The sequence below is a fragment of the Camelus dromedarius genome, chromosome 3 (assembly GCF_036321535.1).
Source record: "Camelus dromedarius isolate mCamDro1 chromosome 3, mCamDro1.pat, whole genome shotgun sequence".
Classification (NCBI taxonomy): Eukaryota; Metazoa; Chordata; class Mammalia; order Artiodactyla; family Camelidae; genus Camelus; species Camelus dromedarius.
In genome coordinates this window covers 49568580-49585788 of record NC_087438.1, presented here as the reverse complement: position 1 = coordinate 49585788, position 17209 = coordinate 49568580, and the positions used below count along the sequence as shown (strand labels likewise).

The 17209-nt window shown below is 44.2% G+C and overlaps 1 protein-coding gene across 2 annotated transcripts in view; it reads left to right on the top strand.

The window, feature by feature from the left end:
* The window catches only part of GCNT4 (glucosaminyl (N-acetyl) transferase 4), a 28198-nt gene extending 11235 nt beyond the window's left edge, over positions 1–16963 (top strand). For both annotated transcript variants that reach the window (XM_064481557.1, XM_031446794.2), the window contains exon 2: positions 11006–16963. In XM_064481557.1, coding sequence (XP_064337627.1) covers positions 11007–12371 — 1365 coding nt within the window. In that variant the 5' untranslated portion in view covers position 11006 and the 3' untranslated portion in view covers positions 12372–16963. The remainder of the gene's footprint in view (positions 1–11005) is intronic.
* The last annotated feature ends 246 nt before the right edge of the window (positions 16964–17209 follow it).

Sequence of the window (17209 nt, the reverse complement as noted above, 5' to 3'; positions counted from 1 at the left end):
CTACACTGTACAGCACAGGGACTGTGCCAGTATTTTATAATAACTATAAATGGAGTATAACCCGTAAAAATTGTGAATCACTATGCTGTACACCTGAAACTTATATACTATTATAAATCAACTATATCTTGATAAAAATAATGATAAAAACCATTACTGGAATACATCCTTGTAGGAAATGCCAATGGAGAGCTTCTTGGAGTCTTTTCTAGAGTCATTTCTGTGACTTTTGATAAGACATTTTATAGGAAATCTCTGCTTTTGAAATTCCTATTTTAGCAGAATTTCCCCGAGCACTGCTGATTGTGTTTGCTCCACCCCTTTATCTTAGTTTTGAATTCCTGGGTCTCAACTTTATTGTTTCTCCATGCAGACAAGCTCTCAGGACAGTATGTGCATCTTAAACCAAGAAATACAGATCCTTACTCAGCGGTGACATCATGACAGTGTGGCCAGTCTTGAATTTTTTTAGTGGAAGTGCAGAAGCATATTGAGGTCTCCGGCTGGGCTCCCCACCACGTTGGCAGAACACGGAAGACGAACAAAGGAGCTTTTCTGATGATTTAGAACTGAGTGTATCTAAGCCATTGATGGAGAGCATGGCCTGGCCTTGAGCCATTTCTGCCGTCTCTACCCTTGTCTCACCTCTGTCTACCCCTGTGCTGCCTCTGGGATGTGGTTACAGGGACTGCAGACACTGCTTTAAGTGCACATGTAGAAATCAGAGCTACTCTACCTCTTCAGCTGCTGCATAACCTTTGGGGAATTAATTCTGGCCAGTATAAAAGACAGAGTTGGCCATATAACACCAGATAAGTGCTTCCAGAAATTTCAGGGTGGGGGAGGGAAGAATGGTCACATCATGTAGACCTTGGGCAGAGAAAGTTTTTTTTTCTTTCCAGTGCACTAAACATGTTTTTAAAAAATGACATAAATGCTTTTCAACTCAGTTTTTCCTCTTTATAGAAAAAGAAGCCAAAATAGTCTCAACCCACATTTTTAATTTAGAACATAAAACGTAAACGATGTATCGGTTCTGTGTTGGGCCAGCTAAGCGTGGAAGGCAGGAAAGAGAAGTGAGAAAGGAATGTAACCTCATGTTTGTGAAGCTTGAGAGATAAAGACTGAATACATTAATGAGCACCTTTTTTGTAACCTTTTTTATCTACAAAGGAGGAAACATTTGGTTTAACCTGTTTCCATCAGAGCTAAAATTTGAGGGCATAGGTATTTTTGAAGTCCCATCCCCACCCCCCTTTTTTTCCTATGGAAAAACTCAAGGTTCTGCAACATAACGAGGGTCACCAATTGTTACAAAATAAAACCTTTTCATTCAGTAGGATCATATCTGGTACTTTCGACTTCCTACGGAAGACTTCTTGGCCATGTAGCTTTGCCCAGCAAGATACACAATCAGCTTTTGCGGTTTCCCCTGTGGACCAGATGAAGCAAAGCCCAGAATCAAGTTGGCTGTCTCCTCATTGGTGTGACTATAAAAAGCTGGCTGAATTCTGTACTTTTTTTGCTCCATTGCTGCAAGCGCAGATTTCTGATGACCTTGAGGGAGTGCTGTGGGGTAAACGCATCCTGACCTGGATTGCCCTGGATTGCTCGTTTCCTACATAACCTTTAATGATCCTATAAATCTCCCCAAACCCGAGAGGCTCCAGTGAAGTTACTGTTGGAAGAATTATAATCTAAACAGAGGATTGATAGATTGATGTTGACATCCAGAATTTTCAGACCTCTGTTCTCAAGTCTTACGGATAAGGTAGACCTTTGTGTAAGGAAAGTGGTACCCATAGTCTTTGTACTTAAAATGGAAGCCAACTGCCTGTAGAGGAAGCTGTCAGTTGTGACACGTTCCACAGGGGCCTCGACCAGAGCCCCTTTGGATGCAGGGTATCATGTTTCCCTGAGTGAGACAATTTTAAGTGGACGTATGATCTGGGCAACTGAGCACTGGCGGAGGCGCTGTCTGAGGGTATGTTTCATGTACTCCCATTGCTGCAGACTCCTCACTACTGCTTGTTTCTTACGTGGTCCCTGAGGAGGTCTGCCTGCCAGGGATGCTAGAACAAGTCATTGCAGTTTTGTCCTATCTGGAGAATTGCCCCTAAAGATAATGAATTCAGAAGAAAAGCTTCGAATTCTGCAATGCATAGAGTTACAGAAACTGCTTAGGTGATTGTAACTCTGCAGAGAACTGGTTGCATTTGCTCTTCTTGGATGTCTTTTAAGGGAACTCTTTGGCTCTTGACCTTTTGAAAGATATTGAGCAAACTGGGGTAAAAAAATTCTAGAGATTATCTAGAGTAACTATCTTCCTGTCTTTCAAAATCCAAAATAGGTGTATGTCTTCGGGAATAATATATACACCAGACATGAGCAAAAAAAGAGCGTAGTCAAGGAACTGAAAAACAGATAATCATTAGAATGTCCAAATGAAGAGAATCATGAATGTACTATTTTAGAAAAATTATGAATGTACTATTTAGAAGACTGGCAAACAGTCAATATGTTGGTATCCAGGAAACCATTCCTCTGCATCCCATGGTTTTTCTTCTGTAGCCATTTCACATGCTTTATGTCATTGGACCTTCGTGACAGCGTTGTGGGGTGGAAAAAACATTATTCCATTCAACACTGGGGAAATAAAGACTTGCCCAAGATTAAATGACTTGCCAGGGTCACTTGAGGTGTTTTTGATGGCAGAGCCCAGATGGAACTTGGGTTTTCTGACTTTGTCACACTGAGCAGCCACCCAGTGCCAGGTAGGGATGTACGCAGGGCTGGGAGTAGAGTGTGAACAAGGCCTGTCCTGGAGACGGAAATAAACTAGTAAACAAAGTAACTGCTGCTGTGATGAGTGCTTAGAAGAAGACGAGGTGTGTGATAGTCAGGAAAGAGATTTAAGAGGGGTGATCGCAGAGGACCAGAGGAGTGGATATGTCTCCTGAAGCTTGAGGGATATGGAGGGGTCAGTCAGGCCAGGATTCAGGGGGAAAAGATAGAAACATGGGACCAGCAAGTGCAAAGGTCCTGAGGCAGGAACAAGAGTGTGGTATTCTGGGAACTTGTAGAAGGCTGGTATTGCTTACAGTTTAATGAGCAAGAAAAAAAGCAGAATTCGATGAAGTTGGAGAGGAAGGCAGGGCCTGTGGCCATGGAAAGTATCACTGATTTTAAGTGCAATGAAACCCAGGTGAAGGGGTCTGAGTGTAGGGAGTGGAGCTAGGGTGGGGCTTATGAAATCCTTTTGGCTACATTACAGACAATGGATTAGACGGAAATAAGGGAGGCTAGTGAGGAGGTCACTTCATATCCAGGCGAGGAGAGCTGATGCTGGCTTGGGTTAGAGTGGTTCCCGTGGAGTGGAACGGGTGGGTGGATTCTCCTACATCCCCTACATTTGGGAAATAGAACCAACAGGGTTCTTATACTGCTAAGCCATTGGAGTGGCAGCCTCGCATGATGGTCAGTAGTGCAGGCTCTGAAGACAGGCCACAGTTGAAAATCCTGGCTCCTCCACAGGCTAGCTCTTTATTCTCTGTGACTCAGTTTCCTAATCTGAAAAATGGGGACGATCTTACCTCCCTCACAAGTTTGTTGAATGGAATATGTAAGATAATATAAATGGCCCCAGCACCCAGCATGGACCATTAGAGAGGGTCCGGTCTGTGTCCTGCCTCTGCAGCATGAAGACTTCTGTTGACTTTGGCCAGAACAGCCTCAGCTGAGGGGGCAGTGGAGCCAGACTGGACTGAGTGCCACCTGAGGGGCCTGGGTAGTGGGGATTGGAGGACCCCCCCCCCATGCAGTCCCTTGACGGGGAGCACTTGGATATACAAACATGAATATAATAGGGGACCATGTCCCTCCGCATCCCCAAAGTGAAACAGTGTCTAATGATGGCTAGGCCTCGGTTTCTCATTTAGAGAAGGAGGAATTTGGACTCAGTCACCAGTGAAGTCCTTGTCAGTTTTAGGATTTTGCTTCTAGGCTTTTTCAGGAATTACGGAACAGTTAATCCAGCTTTGGTGGGGAAGGCCCAGAGAAGTCAATTCTATTATCTACATATTTTTTCCTACAGCAGAGTATGTTGACCTCATTAGAAATCTGTTTACTTTCTAGCAGTTCACAGACCCAGTGCACAGTAGGACTCATTCACGGTATATCGTGAAATGAAAGAAACAGCCAAGATGGTGCCTTTAAAATGAGGCTTCTTATCGAAAAGGAAGTCAAAACAGGCATGTTTATTGAAAGCAGTCTGGACGGACATTACTGTCCACAGAATGCTACGGCCAGGTGGTAGATTACTAGTGAGCTTTGTTTTCTTCTTTAGACCATTCTGACTTTCTGATTAAAAAAGAAACAATAGAGTTTACTTTTACAAACAGAATAGAAAGCCTTTTTTTTTTCCTTTTTGAGACTATAACCTCTTATTATTTGAGGACCGTTTGTCCTCAATTTGTATGGCATTGTATTACCTGACCCAGGCACACCTTTCTTACTGTTTACCTGATCATGTTCTGATAATTATTAGCCTTTTGCAATCCTCCCTCTAGAACAATGAGGGTATAGGTCATCGGGGAAAGAAGCTTGCCTTTTCTGCTCCTTCGCCCACTTCATGTGCTGTGAGGGTGTGGAGGAAGTGCATCTTGGCTGAGTCATCCTCCCACTGATGGTCTTACTCCAGAACTGTCCTTGGGTTTGGTGATGAGTGTGCCATCAAGGGGAGAATCAATGGCTTTATTGAAATCAAGGAGCTGCAGTAGAAGGACCTTTACTCATTCACCTAGATCAGGAATTTGTGTGTGGGAGCTCATCTATGTTTTAGTGTTCTTTAGTGATGATTCCTCTTTGTAAGAGTTTAGAAAGAAACAAAATCCTGACATTTCTAAGTAAACTCTTCAAATCCTATTTTTCGCACTGACATGTAACGACAGTGACTTTGAGAACTTACAGGTGGTGCACAGAGGGAATATTCTCCATGTGGAGAGAGATTTCGCCTGGAAAGTTTTCTAAAATAATTAGTAATTCTCAGAGAGCTCAGATTGTGTCACTGGTCACTACAGGAACAGGTGGGTCAGTGAGTAGCTGTGATAAGATACGGGACAAGAGTACCTGATGGCAGAACTTCTCAGGATGAGTGAGCTTTCTTCCCTTTAACAGATTCCATTGGCCGGGAGATTGACTAATCCCTGCGTTAGCACATGAATTGGCCCCAGCCTCTGATTACAGGAACAGAATGTGTTCATCACCCAGCATTCTTCCAGGATGATTCTCCATCTAAATAATCCCTTAAGGTGGGTGGAGGGTCTCGGGACTTCCAACATGGTTCAATGTTCACTTCTCTTCTAGCTTTAGGGCAGTCAGATAAAACACGGTAATGAGAAGTTTGAGTCAAGAACTAAAACTGTTGGGGAAGATAAGAAGTATTTTTAATTTATATTCCAAAGAACAGCATTGCCTAAGAGCTCATCTCTGGAGCAACTCTCTGGGTTCAAGTTCCAACTAAAGCACTTTCTAGCCCAGCAGGACCTTGGGCAATTTCTGAATCTCCACATGCCTCAGGTCCTGTCTTGTAAAAGGGGGACAGAGGTAGTACCTACCTCATTGATCTGTGTAGGGGATTGAGTTATTACACACAGAGTACCTGGAACAGTGCCCGGAGTAACGATTCTTGATTGAACTATTCTACATTAATAGTAATAGAGATATTATTAAATTAACAAAAAGCATCATATGGAGGCGTTCAGGCATTAATTCTAAAATACTGAATTTATGTTAGCACTTTGTAGGGGAACAGGAGATAGATTGGAAAAAAGGACAATAAGCTATAGGTCTGGGCAGGATCTTTAGAGAAGTCAATGAGGAGGAGTAGTAAGAGGAGGGGGAGGAAGAGTTGAGGAGGAGATGTGGATGAGGATGAAGATGAGGATGAGGATGAAGATGAGGATGAGGACAAAGCCACCCCAGCATTAACCAGGTGGGTGTGATCTGGACTGTGCCAAAGCACTTTGCATGCCTTACCTCATTTAACCTCAAAATCCCCTTGGGGTAGTTACTGTTACTAACATCCTTTTATCGATGAGGACACAGAGATGTGGCGAGGTTGAGGGGCTCGACCACGGTCCAGCACAAGGGCCTCCCCCAGCAGAAGCCGGGCTGTGCGGCCAGGAGCCTGTGTGGCTTCCTCTTCCTCCTGCTCAGCCTGGATGCCGGGAGCAAGGTCTTAGCTCTCAGCCGCTTCATCCCTCCTTATGACCTTTCCACCTCCTCCTTTGGTCAAAGAAGTGAAAGTCATTTCCTTCACATTGTCTGCATAAAATTGTCCAGTGGATTCTTTTCTTAAACAAATCAGCATGTCCTGTGTAATATTCTGGAAAAAACCCCAAATTTTGTGCCTTTATGGGGCGACTCCTTTCACACACGCTCCTGGGCCCTCACAGCCCCCAGGCGAAACAGGGGGCTTTTCTAATACCCAATTTGAGATATGAAAAGCAGTCTCAAGAGGGTAAACAGTTTGATCCATCTAATAGCCACTGCTTCTCCAGGGATTCAGGACCAGGTCTGGGGCTTCCTGAAACCCTCGCCCTGCTTTCTCTTCTCTCCAGTGCCGCCAGCCTCCACCTTCCCAGTGTGAGTACCTGGGAAGAATCACAGGTGTGCAGGGAGGGGGCAGGCGAGTAAGGGGATGGAGGGGCAGAGCCATCTGTGTGACCACCTGCCCTGTGACATAAGCAGTGGGCCTAAGCTAAACCACATTCACTCCTTTCCTCCCCATTCCTCCGTGATGTACTGTTCCCCTTCCTGCCCTGGGTAAGGAGGCTTGTACTTTGGTGACAGTCCTGGGTTTTAAATGGCTGATTAAGGAGAGTTCTTTCACGAAGAGCCGCTAATGGCTGTGGCCATTTAGCTGTGAACGCGATTATAAGCACTTAGCCAAGGGTACTTGGTGTGCCTGCTGTTTCCTTTAAGGCTGTAAACAGTGCCTGGGAGGGTATGGAGGAAAAAGAAGATGGTTTGGGGAAATGCTTCATTCAACATCCCTGTTGGGTTTCTATTGAATTACCCCAATAGCCCTTATTTCTGCTGAGCCAGGCGGTCCACCCGCACTGCCCTTCCCTCCCAGATCTGCATCATCATGATGAACTTGTACCTGTGTGGTGATGAACTTCACAGCAGGTCAGCTTCCTGTCTGCCTGGGTGGGTGGGAGGAAATACCTCTTCCCCCTGGGGTGGCAAATTATTTGTGTGGTAATTAGAAGGCTACTTCCTGGCAGCAAAACAGCTACCTGCTTTCCGCCCAGCCCACGGGGCTTTTAAGAGGGAAAGAGCTGGGGTGGGGTTTTGGCAGAAGGCGGCATTGCTGCTCTGGTCTCCGAGGAGCCACGTGCCCAGCATAACTGTCAGCCTTAGCCCAGCCAGTGCGGGTCAGGCCGGGGCCAGGCCTCTGGAGGGCATTCCCATCCTAACAGACCTGGAGCCCGTGGGGTGTTGCTGGCCTGGGCGGCAGCTGGCAGAGAAGGGAGGTGTCGCCACCATGAGCAAGTGCCAACCCCACCCCTCCCCGCCCACCTCCCACCTGGCAGCTCCTTGCCCCTGGGGGAGCAGTGCCCCAAGAAACATCTCCTTATTGAGTGTTTCTACATTCATAATAATGATACTATTAAATTAACAAAGAGCATTACGTGGAGGCATTCAGGCATTCTAAAATATTGAATTTAGGTCAACAATCTCTGTGCTGGGAGGGGCTGTGGGAGCCAAGCAGAGGCACTGCCCTGAGAAAAGTTCAGGTTGGGGACTGTGGTCTCTCACCTCCTGCATCCACACTTCCTTGCCCTTCCTGAGAAGGCCTGGAGCACACCCTTCCTGACTCCAGCCTGGGGCCTAGCCAGTCTGAGTTGAGCCAGGAGGCGACAGCTGCCTGCCCCGAACAGGAAGGTCGCAGAGCACTGGGGCAGGAAAGGTGGCAGGCATGCTGTGAGGCGTCCCATGGCTGCTGGCTCTGGTCCGGTGTCTGAGCTTTGCCAGCCAGGGGCGAGAGTTAATTTTAAAGGAAGAAGGGGAGGGAATCAAGATAGCCCTGACGCCTCGCTTCCTGAACTTTCCTTCCGTACCAGGCGTCTTTAAGAGGGAGAGCCCGTCTGCCTCCAGGACAGCCTTTGATATCAGGAGAAACAAGCAGCCCACCAATTCTGCCCGGCCCTAAGTCCAAGTAAAGCCCTTTCGCCTGCTCGCCATGGCTGGAAATGCCTTTGGCTGGAAACATCCCTTTCCCTGAGTTAGAAGTTACGCGGGGGCGGAGATGCAAGAGTGAGCTTTTGTCAGCTCCTGAAAGCGGCTTTTGGCCTCTTCTCAGCTCTGCTGAGAGGTCAGCAGGTTATCTCCAGGCACTCAAGCCTTTGGCCTTTTATATGAGTCTGAGGATGACAGTCAGCAGAGATGTTGTCTGGACCTGGTGGAGGGGAAGGAGATGAAATTAAAGCATGTTTGTGAGATGACTGTGTGGGCATAAGGGAAATGGAAGAGCTGGGGGTGGCTCTCGGGTTTCAGGCTTGTGTCATTGACTGGAAGGGCTCACCAAAAATTGAGACAGAAAACACAGGAGAGGTGAAGACATCAGGGCCGGTCATGGACTCAGGGAGGCTGAGTGCCTGTGGGAGACCTGCTGGGGATGCCCGTCCAGCCGTTGGATGGTCACTTCGGAAGCTTGGGCAAGAGGTGGGATCTGAAGATAAAGGTATTGGCCGTGTATTTGTGGAGGGTGAAATCCAGAAAGTGAGGAAGAGTGTTCATGAGAAGAGCCACAAGCTGAGAATAGGACCCTGGGAAACCCACAGAGGAGAGACTGAGGTGTGGCCAGGACAATTCACTGCTGGTGAATAGGGTGTCATTGTTTAAAGGAGGGTGATTCAAGTGGCGGTGAAGGAGAGCATGTCGTTCCCAGGGGAGCTTTTTCAGTTGGTCTGTATAGAAGAAATCTACAGAAGTAAGTCAGGTTCAAATTTCTTGCTAATTGTAAGGAAAGTGGGTGCAATGATTATGTCCTTATTTAAGGTTTATTGAGATGTGTTAGGAAATTGCATATGGGCTCCTCACACCTCGCCAGTTCTCAGGACTTAAACCTGCTGGAAGCAGCCCTGGGAGCTTGGCCAGTCCCCTCTCCTCAAGCCTTGGGGTGGTTCTCCCCAGTTTCCCCTTTTCCTGCTGCTCTGCAAATAAGCACAACTATGCCCTTCCCTTGGTTAACCTGTGTTTTATGTGATAAACTAATACAGTCATTTTTAACATTCAGATAGTCCAAACAGCTGTTCAGTCATAGGTAAATCCCCTTCCTACCCAGGCTCCCGATCCTCAGTCCTTTCCCACCCCACCCTGCAAAGTAAGCCCTCTTCCAGGTGTCATGTCTATACAGCATCCTTCAGGAAATATTGTCCTGTGGACCAGATCCAGCCAGCTGCCTGTTTTTGTAAATAAAGTTTTATTAGAACAGAGCCATGCACACTCATTTATACATGATCTGTATCTGCTTTCCCACGACAATGGCAGAGTTGAGTAGTTGTGACAGAGAAAGAAAAAGGTTGCCAGCATGTGCTCTGTGTGTGGGCTCCTGTGTATGTATAATCCTTTTTGGACACACATGTCAACTCATTGTACGCTGATCTGCATGTTGCTTGTTTCTGTTGATTCACAGTCTGTGGTGGGAATTGTTCCACATGGGCATGCGCGGATTCGTCTTAGGCTTTTTCACATGGTGTGGGTGCACTTAATTGGTGCCAGGTAGGACATTTTAGTGATCTTCAGTGAACAGATAACACTGCGGGGAACCTTCTTGTGCACATGCCTTCTTGCACACACATGAGCCCATCTGGGTGGGTTGGTAAACTGACAGATGCTGCCAAACCAGGGTCGTCTTCACACGCCCACCCTCCCCACCTACTCTCAATGAGAGTCAGGCTCTTTTCATTTTTCATTAAGGGCTAAATTGCTAATCCCTACCAGGAAATGGGGGCTAACAAAAGTTTTAAAATAAGGGAAATGTGCAAGCTTACTAAATTTGTATACTCTGTACAAAATTTTACAGTGTTTAATATTTACTATAGCTCCTTTGGGTGTCTGCCCACTGCTCTTATTTCTGAAGGGAGGGTATCTTCATCCATGCAGGTGGTTATAAGAGAACACTACAGACCAGATGGCTTATAAACAACACAAATGTATTTCTCACAGTTACGGAGGCTGGGAAGTCCAAGATCAAGGCTCCAGCAGATTCTGTGCCTAGGGAGAGCTCTCTTCCTGGTTCATAGACAGCAGTCTTCCCACTGTGTCCTCACACGGTGGAAGGGGCGAAGGAGCTGCTGGGGTTTCTTTTATAAGGGTACTAATCTCATTTATGTGGACTCCACCCTCATGACCTAATCATGTCCCAAAGCCCCACCTCCTAATACCGTCACCTTAGGAGGCAGGTTTCAGCTTGTGAATTCTGGGGAGATGCAAGCATTCAGTCTCCAGCAGTGGGACTCGCTGGGCTTTCCCCATTTGACTTCAGACCCAGATCTAATCAGAAGCTGAAGGGAGAGTCAAGATGGATGTTCCTTTTAGCCTCAGGTGGGTCATGTGCATTTGCAAGAACCTCTTGAGGACATCCAGATTTCTAGACCTCTGCCCAAACTAGGGTAATCCCTCTCCAAATACGCTAAGCAGAAACACAGACAAGATAGTTTGTACCTGTATTTTAGGAGCTAACATTCTTCATCCTATTTGATAACCAACATCTCTCAAATGTAGGTATAGTTAGCACAGAGTACCAGGAAATACAACCATTCTGCACATTTCCACTTCCTTATTTCTGGATTCTTTCAAGCGCAAGAACCTTGTTTTAATCATCGGTGGGCTGAGCATTCTGCCTGGCATGTGGTAGGCACCCAGTGGATGCCGGTTGAGCGGAACTAAATTTCTTTTAATATTTTAGCTGAATTATTCCTTTGTTCTCTTATAGAATGAAGACATTTAAATGTTGCTTTAAATACCACCTGCGCCAGAAAGTGTTCATCCTGCTTCTAACCCTATGGCTCTTCTCCTTGTTGAAGCTTCTCAATGTGAAAAGACTCCTCTTCCCGCAAAGGGGCATTTACTTGGTTGAGTACTCCCTAAGTACCTCGCCTTTTGTGAGGAACAGATACACCCATGCGAAGAATGAAATCAGATATGAGATTAACTGTTCGGGTGTCTATGAACAGGAGCCTTTGGAAATTGGCAAGAGTCTGGAAATAAGAAGAAGAACCATCATCGACTTGGATGATGACGATGTCGTGGTGATGACCAGTGACTGTGACATCTACCAGGCCCTACGAGGCTACAAGCAGAAGCTTGTTTCAAGGGAGGAAGAACGCTTCCCGATAGCCTATTCTCTGGTAGTTCACAAGGACGCCATTATGGTCGAAAGGCTGATCCATGCGATATACAACCAGCACAATATTTACTGCATCCATTATGACCATAAAGCAACGGATACCTTCAAAGTGGCCATGAACAATTTAGCTAAGTGCTTCTCCAATATTTTCATCGCTTCCAAATTAGAGACTGTGCAGTATGCACACATTTCCCGACTCCAAGCTGATTTAAATTGCTTGTCAGACCTTCTCAAGTCTTCAGTTCAGTGGAAATATGTTATCAACCTGTGTGGGCAGGATTTTCCTTTGAAGTCAAACTTTGAATTAGTGTCAGAGTTGAAGAAACTCAATGGATCAAATATGTTAGAGACAGTGAAACCCCCTAACACTAAAACAGAAAGATTCACTTATCACCATGAACTCAGACAGGTGCCTTATGAGTATGTGAAGCTGCCCACCAGGACAAACATCTCCAAGGGCGCCCCCCCTCATAACATCAAGGTCTTTGTTGGCAGTGCTTATTTTGTTTTAAGTCGAGCATTCATTAAATATATTTCCAACAACTCCCTCGTTAAAGACTTTTTTGCCTGGTCTGAAGACACATACTCGCCTGATGAGCACTTCTGGGCCACCTTAATTCGGGTACCAGGAATTCCCGGGGAGATTTCTAGGTCGGCCCAGGATGTGTCCGACCTACAGAGTAAGACCCGCCTTGTCAAATGGAATTATCTCGAAGGCCTTTTCTATCCCTCTTGTACTGGTTCTCACCTCCGAAGCGTGTGCATCTATGGAGCAGCAGAATTAAGGTGGCTTATCAAAGATGGACATTGGTTTGCTAATAAATTTGATTCTAAGGTGGACCCTGTCTTGATTAAATGCTTGGCGGAAAAGCTTGAAGAACAACAGAGAGAGTGGATCACTTTGTCTTCAGAAAAGTTCTTTATGGCTAAAAGCCCCACAACCGCATCATGATACAATCATGATGGAAATAAGGTGTCTGGTGAATGGAGTTAGTATGGAATTATATGCTACACCATGGCCAGTACCACTTGAGTTTAACCTCCTCACGATCTGAAAGGTGTCTAAAGTTCCATGCACCAGGGAACATGACTGGGCCTTTAGTGACAATTAGCTTGCAGTGGGTTGGGTGTTTTTGTGTTTGCTTTTGCTTGTAATCTCACTGAGCTAAATCAGAGATTTTAAACAGTCCATCATCAGATAGCTATTGAGTTCCTGCTGTAGGCCAGGCACTGTTCTAGAAACGTGTAGGAAATAAACCTAAGTTGTAATGAGTTACACAGTGCCCTCAAGGAACTGTGGCTTACCCTCATCACACAGCAACCTCAGTATCTTAACTTCTCCACGTAACAGTCAGGGTTCTACTGAAGAGGTTTTGGAGCGTGTGGCAATTCTATAACCGGGCTAACCACCAGTTTCAGAGTGGTGTTTAAGTACAGGGACCAGCACTCCACTTCCTAACTCCCTAGACTTCTCTTAACCAATAGAGGATTAGAAGGAGAGACCATACTACCTCAGAAGAGCTCAAAGAACTGTCCCGTTCCCTGCTTGCCAAAGCCTCACCTCCGTCGTGGTGCCTCATTCATTCCATTCAAGGTCAGGGGACTGTTGGCAGGGCTCTGGAGTGTGTGACTGTTAGCGAGGTGGTGGGGGTGAGCAGGGGGTCTGGGACAGGAGGTGCTTGAAGAGGGACAAAAAAATTTGTACAGGGAGGGAGGGGATAGCTCAGTGGTAAAGTGTGTTCCTGGGTTCAATCCCCAGCACCTCCATTAAAGTAAACAAATAAATAAATAACCTAATTACCTGCCCCCAACCAAAAAAAAAAAAAAAAAAAAAGTAAGAAAAATAATTTTTTAAAAGATTTAGATGACTTTTCCATCATGTTACACTGTGGTGTCATGAATGGCCTCCTTTTGAATTCAGCTATTTCTTTAAAACACATTTATGGATTAAAAATAAAAACTGATTAACAAATTCACAGTGTCACACTCTGAAACATTCAGCCTAAGTCTTTCAATTCGTAGATTATCATGATATGTAAGTTTTTAACAGTGGAATCAGCGTAATTTTGTTTTGTGGAACTATCAGGCTAAGAAGTCACTGAATTTTCTTGAAAAGTTTGGGTGAAATAAGGCAGCTTTCTAAATTAACTATTGAGGTTATTAGAAAATGTTTCCTCTCCAGCAACTGTCAGGTGGAGTCCAAATGTAAAATTATAAGAGCTCTAAGTTCATTGCGGTCTTTTCAGCTTTGATCCAAGAGAGAAAGCTCATTTTAGTAAGGACACTGAGAGGATATTCATTAATAATATTTTGTAATACCAGCACCTTAGAAAACCACCAAAAGAGTCAAAATACACATATATTTTCATGTAACTGTTGTGCTGGAAGTGAAATGGGACAGGAGTGGGGTCCTGAGGACAGGCTACAGTATTGTTATGTCTCTTGGGAAATCATGGAACTCATGGGAAAATTTCTCAGCGATCTTAGGTTTCAGTAACTACATAAAGATGTAGTCATGAAGGCCAGCATGAGACTGTTCGGAAGACTGAAGTATTCAAATATGTTTTTAAACATCTGTGTTCTACGTGTGAAATGCATTTTGCTCATTTTAAAGTTTATGATACTGACTGCCAAATGTTACCACTTCTCTCTCCCTTTCTTCTTCTCATGAATGCATTTGTTTTCCCTTTTTTTCCCTACCTGCTTCCAATCACCTGTTCGTTGGTGTGTGTGACCGTGACAAGCTAATCACGTTGGTCTCCAGGAGCCTCAGTTTTCCTGGTCTATAAAGTGTGCACTTGGAGGTGTCCTGGCTTCCTTACATGTTGATATGTAAGAATCAATTGAAATAATATCGGAAGTGGTTTGAAAATAGGGACAACTGATTGAAATACCAGTGAGCAGTCTTATTACGAGACAGACATAGATCCAACCCCCTTGTAACACTTAACCATTCCCGTTTTCTGAAAAACCTTTGAAATACAAAAAGAAGTCACAATTGCAGAGGCAACTTCTGTAATGGAATCCAGGTACCAAGAAACCTTGTCACCACATCTGGGTTGTTTTCTCTTTCTAATTGAAATATAGTTGATTTACAATGTTTTGTTAGTTTCTAATGTACAGCACAGTGATTCAGTTTATATATACGTATGATTCTTTCTAAGCCAGCAGGATTAGCAAATTGGTCCAGTGGCTTAGATCAGGAATAGGGGCAGAAATACTTTTCCTACCATCCAGGCTTAAATACCCAAAGTCCTGTTCAAATCTTGTTTTTTATGCTGTTGGTGGTCAGAATGAATGTAAATGCCAAAAAATGGTCCAGTGTCTTGCCTCTAGGTGAGAAATGATTCTATCCCTTGTTTATTGGGAAATTTTCCAGTTAATGGCTTTAATGCCATATTCAGATGACACGTGGCACCATGAAGAGGTGGCAGTGCCTTCTTTCCATGGACACATTTCTTGGGATTCAATCCCTAACATTTCAGGGAGCTTGTCAGATCACTCTCCTGCCTTGGGAATCCTGTCGATTCCCTGCATGCCTTCAAACCTCCTTCAAACCTGATCCTTCCCTAAAACCTTTGGTATGATTGCCTCTAGTCTAGAGAATGTTCTGCTGTCTGTGTTTTGTAATTATTCTTTACATAGTATTTATTGAATCTCGACTCTAAGTTATTTGGCAATGAGACCAGGACCTTGGAGTTTGTAAATTATATTAGATAATATTAATAGTGAGAGAGCTACCCAAACAGATCTACATGATGTGAAAAAATCTACTGTAATATTATAATATTTAAAGACCTGTGTTGCTGCTATTTTTAATGGTTTGATTATTTTAAGTGAAATATATATATAAATAAAATGTTTAAATTTAGGGAGTTTAATTTGAAGATTTCTTTTGCCTTCCAGAATGTGAATATTATACCTACATATATATTTTGACATATTGCATAGAAAACAGAAATGACAATCTTTGAGACAGAAAAGTGAATGTACCCAAGTATGTTATAACTGTTTTTGTTGGTGGTGATGATGGAATGAATTTTGATTTTGTCAACTGGTCTCTAAATCTCCTACTAGTCTTGTTTGTTTTTATCATTTTCGAAAGACGTATTTCCCATTAAATGAGTTTTAAGTAGAATGGTGTTGCATTTTTGGATTATGCTGCCATTAGATGCTAATTCTCCAATACTATAAAATAAAATGGGCTGCAAAAACCCATCCCCTGGCATTTATGATGTTTCCTTTTACTGGTTGTACTGGTTCCCCACAAAGACTTTTTCATTTGACGACACTTGCCCAGTATTTGAAGAGCACAGTTAATTTCACTTCAGAATTAAAAACAAACAAAAAATTCAGTGTGTGTACTCTACACAGAATATAGGCACACAAACTTGAATTCATTTGGCAAGGTCTCAAAGAATCTTCCAGGATTTCTCTGTCTTCATTCTCCTCCAGATTGGTTTCTCCTTGATGATTAATTATCTAGATAAATCTTCTTGTTTACTTGATTACTTCTAGGAAGTTTGTTCTCAATAGCGTATGTTGAGCTCTTTATCTCACATCCCTCAACTCCTGGAAAATCCAGACTCTTTCTGCACCAGGACGCCTGCCTTGGTTGTGAGCCCCGAGGACACGAGGACCCTGGGTCCACTGGTATCTCAGGCTCCACTGCTGAGTGATTCTGGGTGAGCTTCCCTCTGCTGGGGTCACACCATCTAATCCAGCTCTCCTAAACCGAGGTGTATCTGGCATCACTGATCCCCATGCCCCCACCCCTGCTCTGACAGTCTGTTTTCTTCTGTCACCCTTTTCTTGTCATCCATAACAGTCACCAGCCTTCCTGGCTGGCAAAGAGTATGCATGTCACACTCATAAGTCACAATCCATCTCAAGGAGTAAAGCCATTTTGGAAAACTTTAACATAAAAAAATTAACATCTACTTTAACCTAAGGTTAATTCTAGGTCTTAACCAAGCTGGACAACCATGCAAATCCACAGTCATCTCATGAAAGAATTTTGGCTGACTTTGGTGGTGATGGTGGTGGGGTGGGTAGGTGTGCAGTGTCATATTGAAGACTTACAGGCTCGATTCCCAGATAAGTAATTCCATATGTTTAAAATTCCCTTTGGTGTTAACAAGTCTGCCTCTAAACTAGGACAACTGGCTTCTAAATTCATGAAACTGATTATGAGGAAACCCTGGCAAGAGAGAATAGATGATTGCAAATTTTATTCCTACTGCTGGAAAAAAATTCCTATGATGCAGCATAACAAACCGTTTGAGCTTTGCTTCAGAGACAGATGAGTGTGTCAGCCCACGAGGGTGCATGAAAACCACAGGAAGACGATTGACCTGAGCTCAGGAATGGCCTTCACAGAGTCGCACCATCCTTCCTAGGAGCATCTTGGACTGAGTCACAGAGGACAAATCGCCAGCTAAGAATCTGAGAAAAAATCATGCTCAGTGACCTGGGTACATTTATTATACCTTTTTGGTTTTGCTCCTGTTTCTTGTAGAACAATAAAGGAAATTTAAACAGAAACCATTTGGATTTATATTTCTAACATCCTGACCAAGCCATATAGTTCTCTGAATGCTCTTTTAATCTTATCCATATACCTTTTTTTGTCTCTTCCCACTGCCAGTGTATTTCCAGTCACTCTCCCATGTTGCTACATGATCTTTATGGTATCAAATGGCCACACCATCATTCACTCAGCCCTTCCTTTATTGTAGGACATTTGGATTGTAAACTACTTCTTTCTGTCATAAAGGTGCTTTATACAGA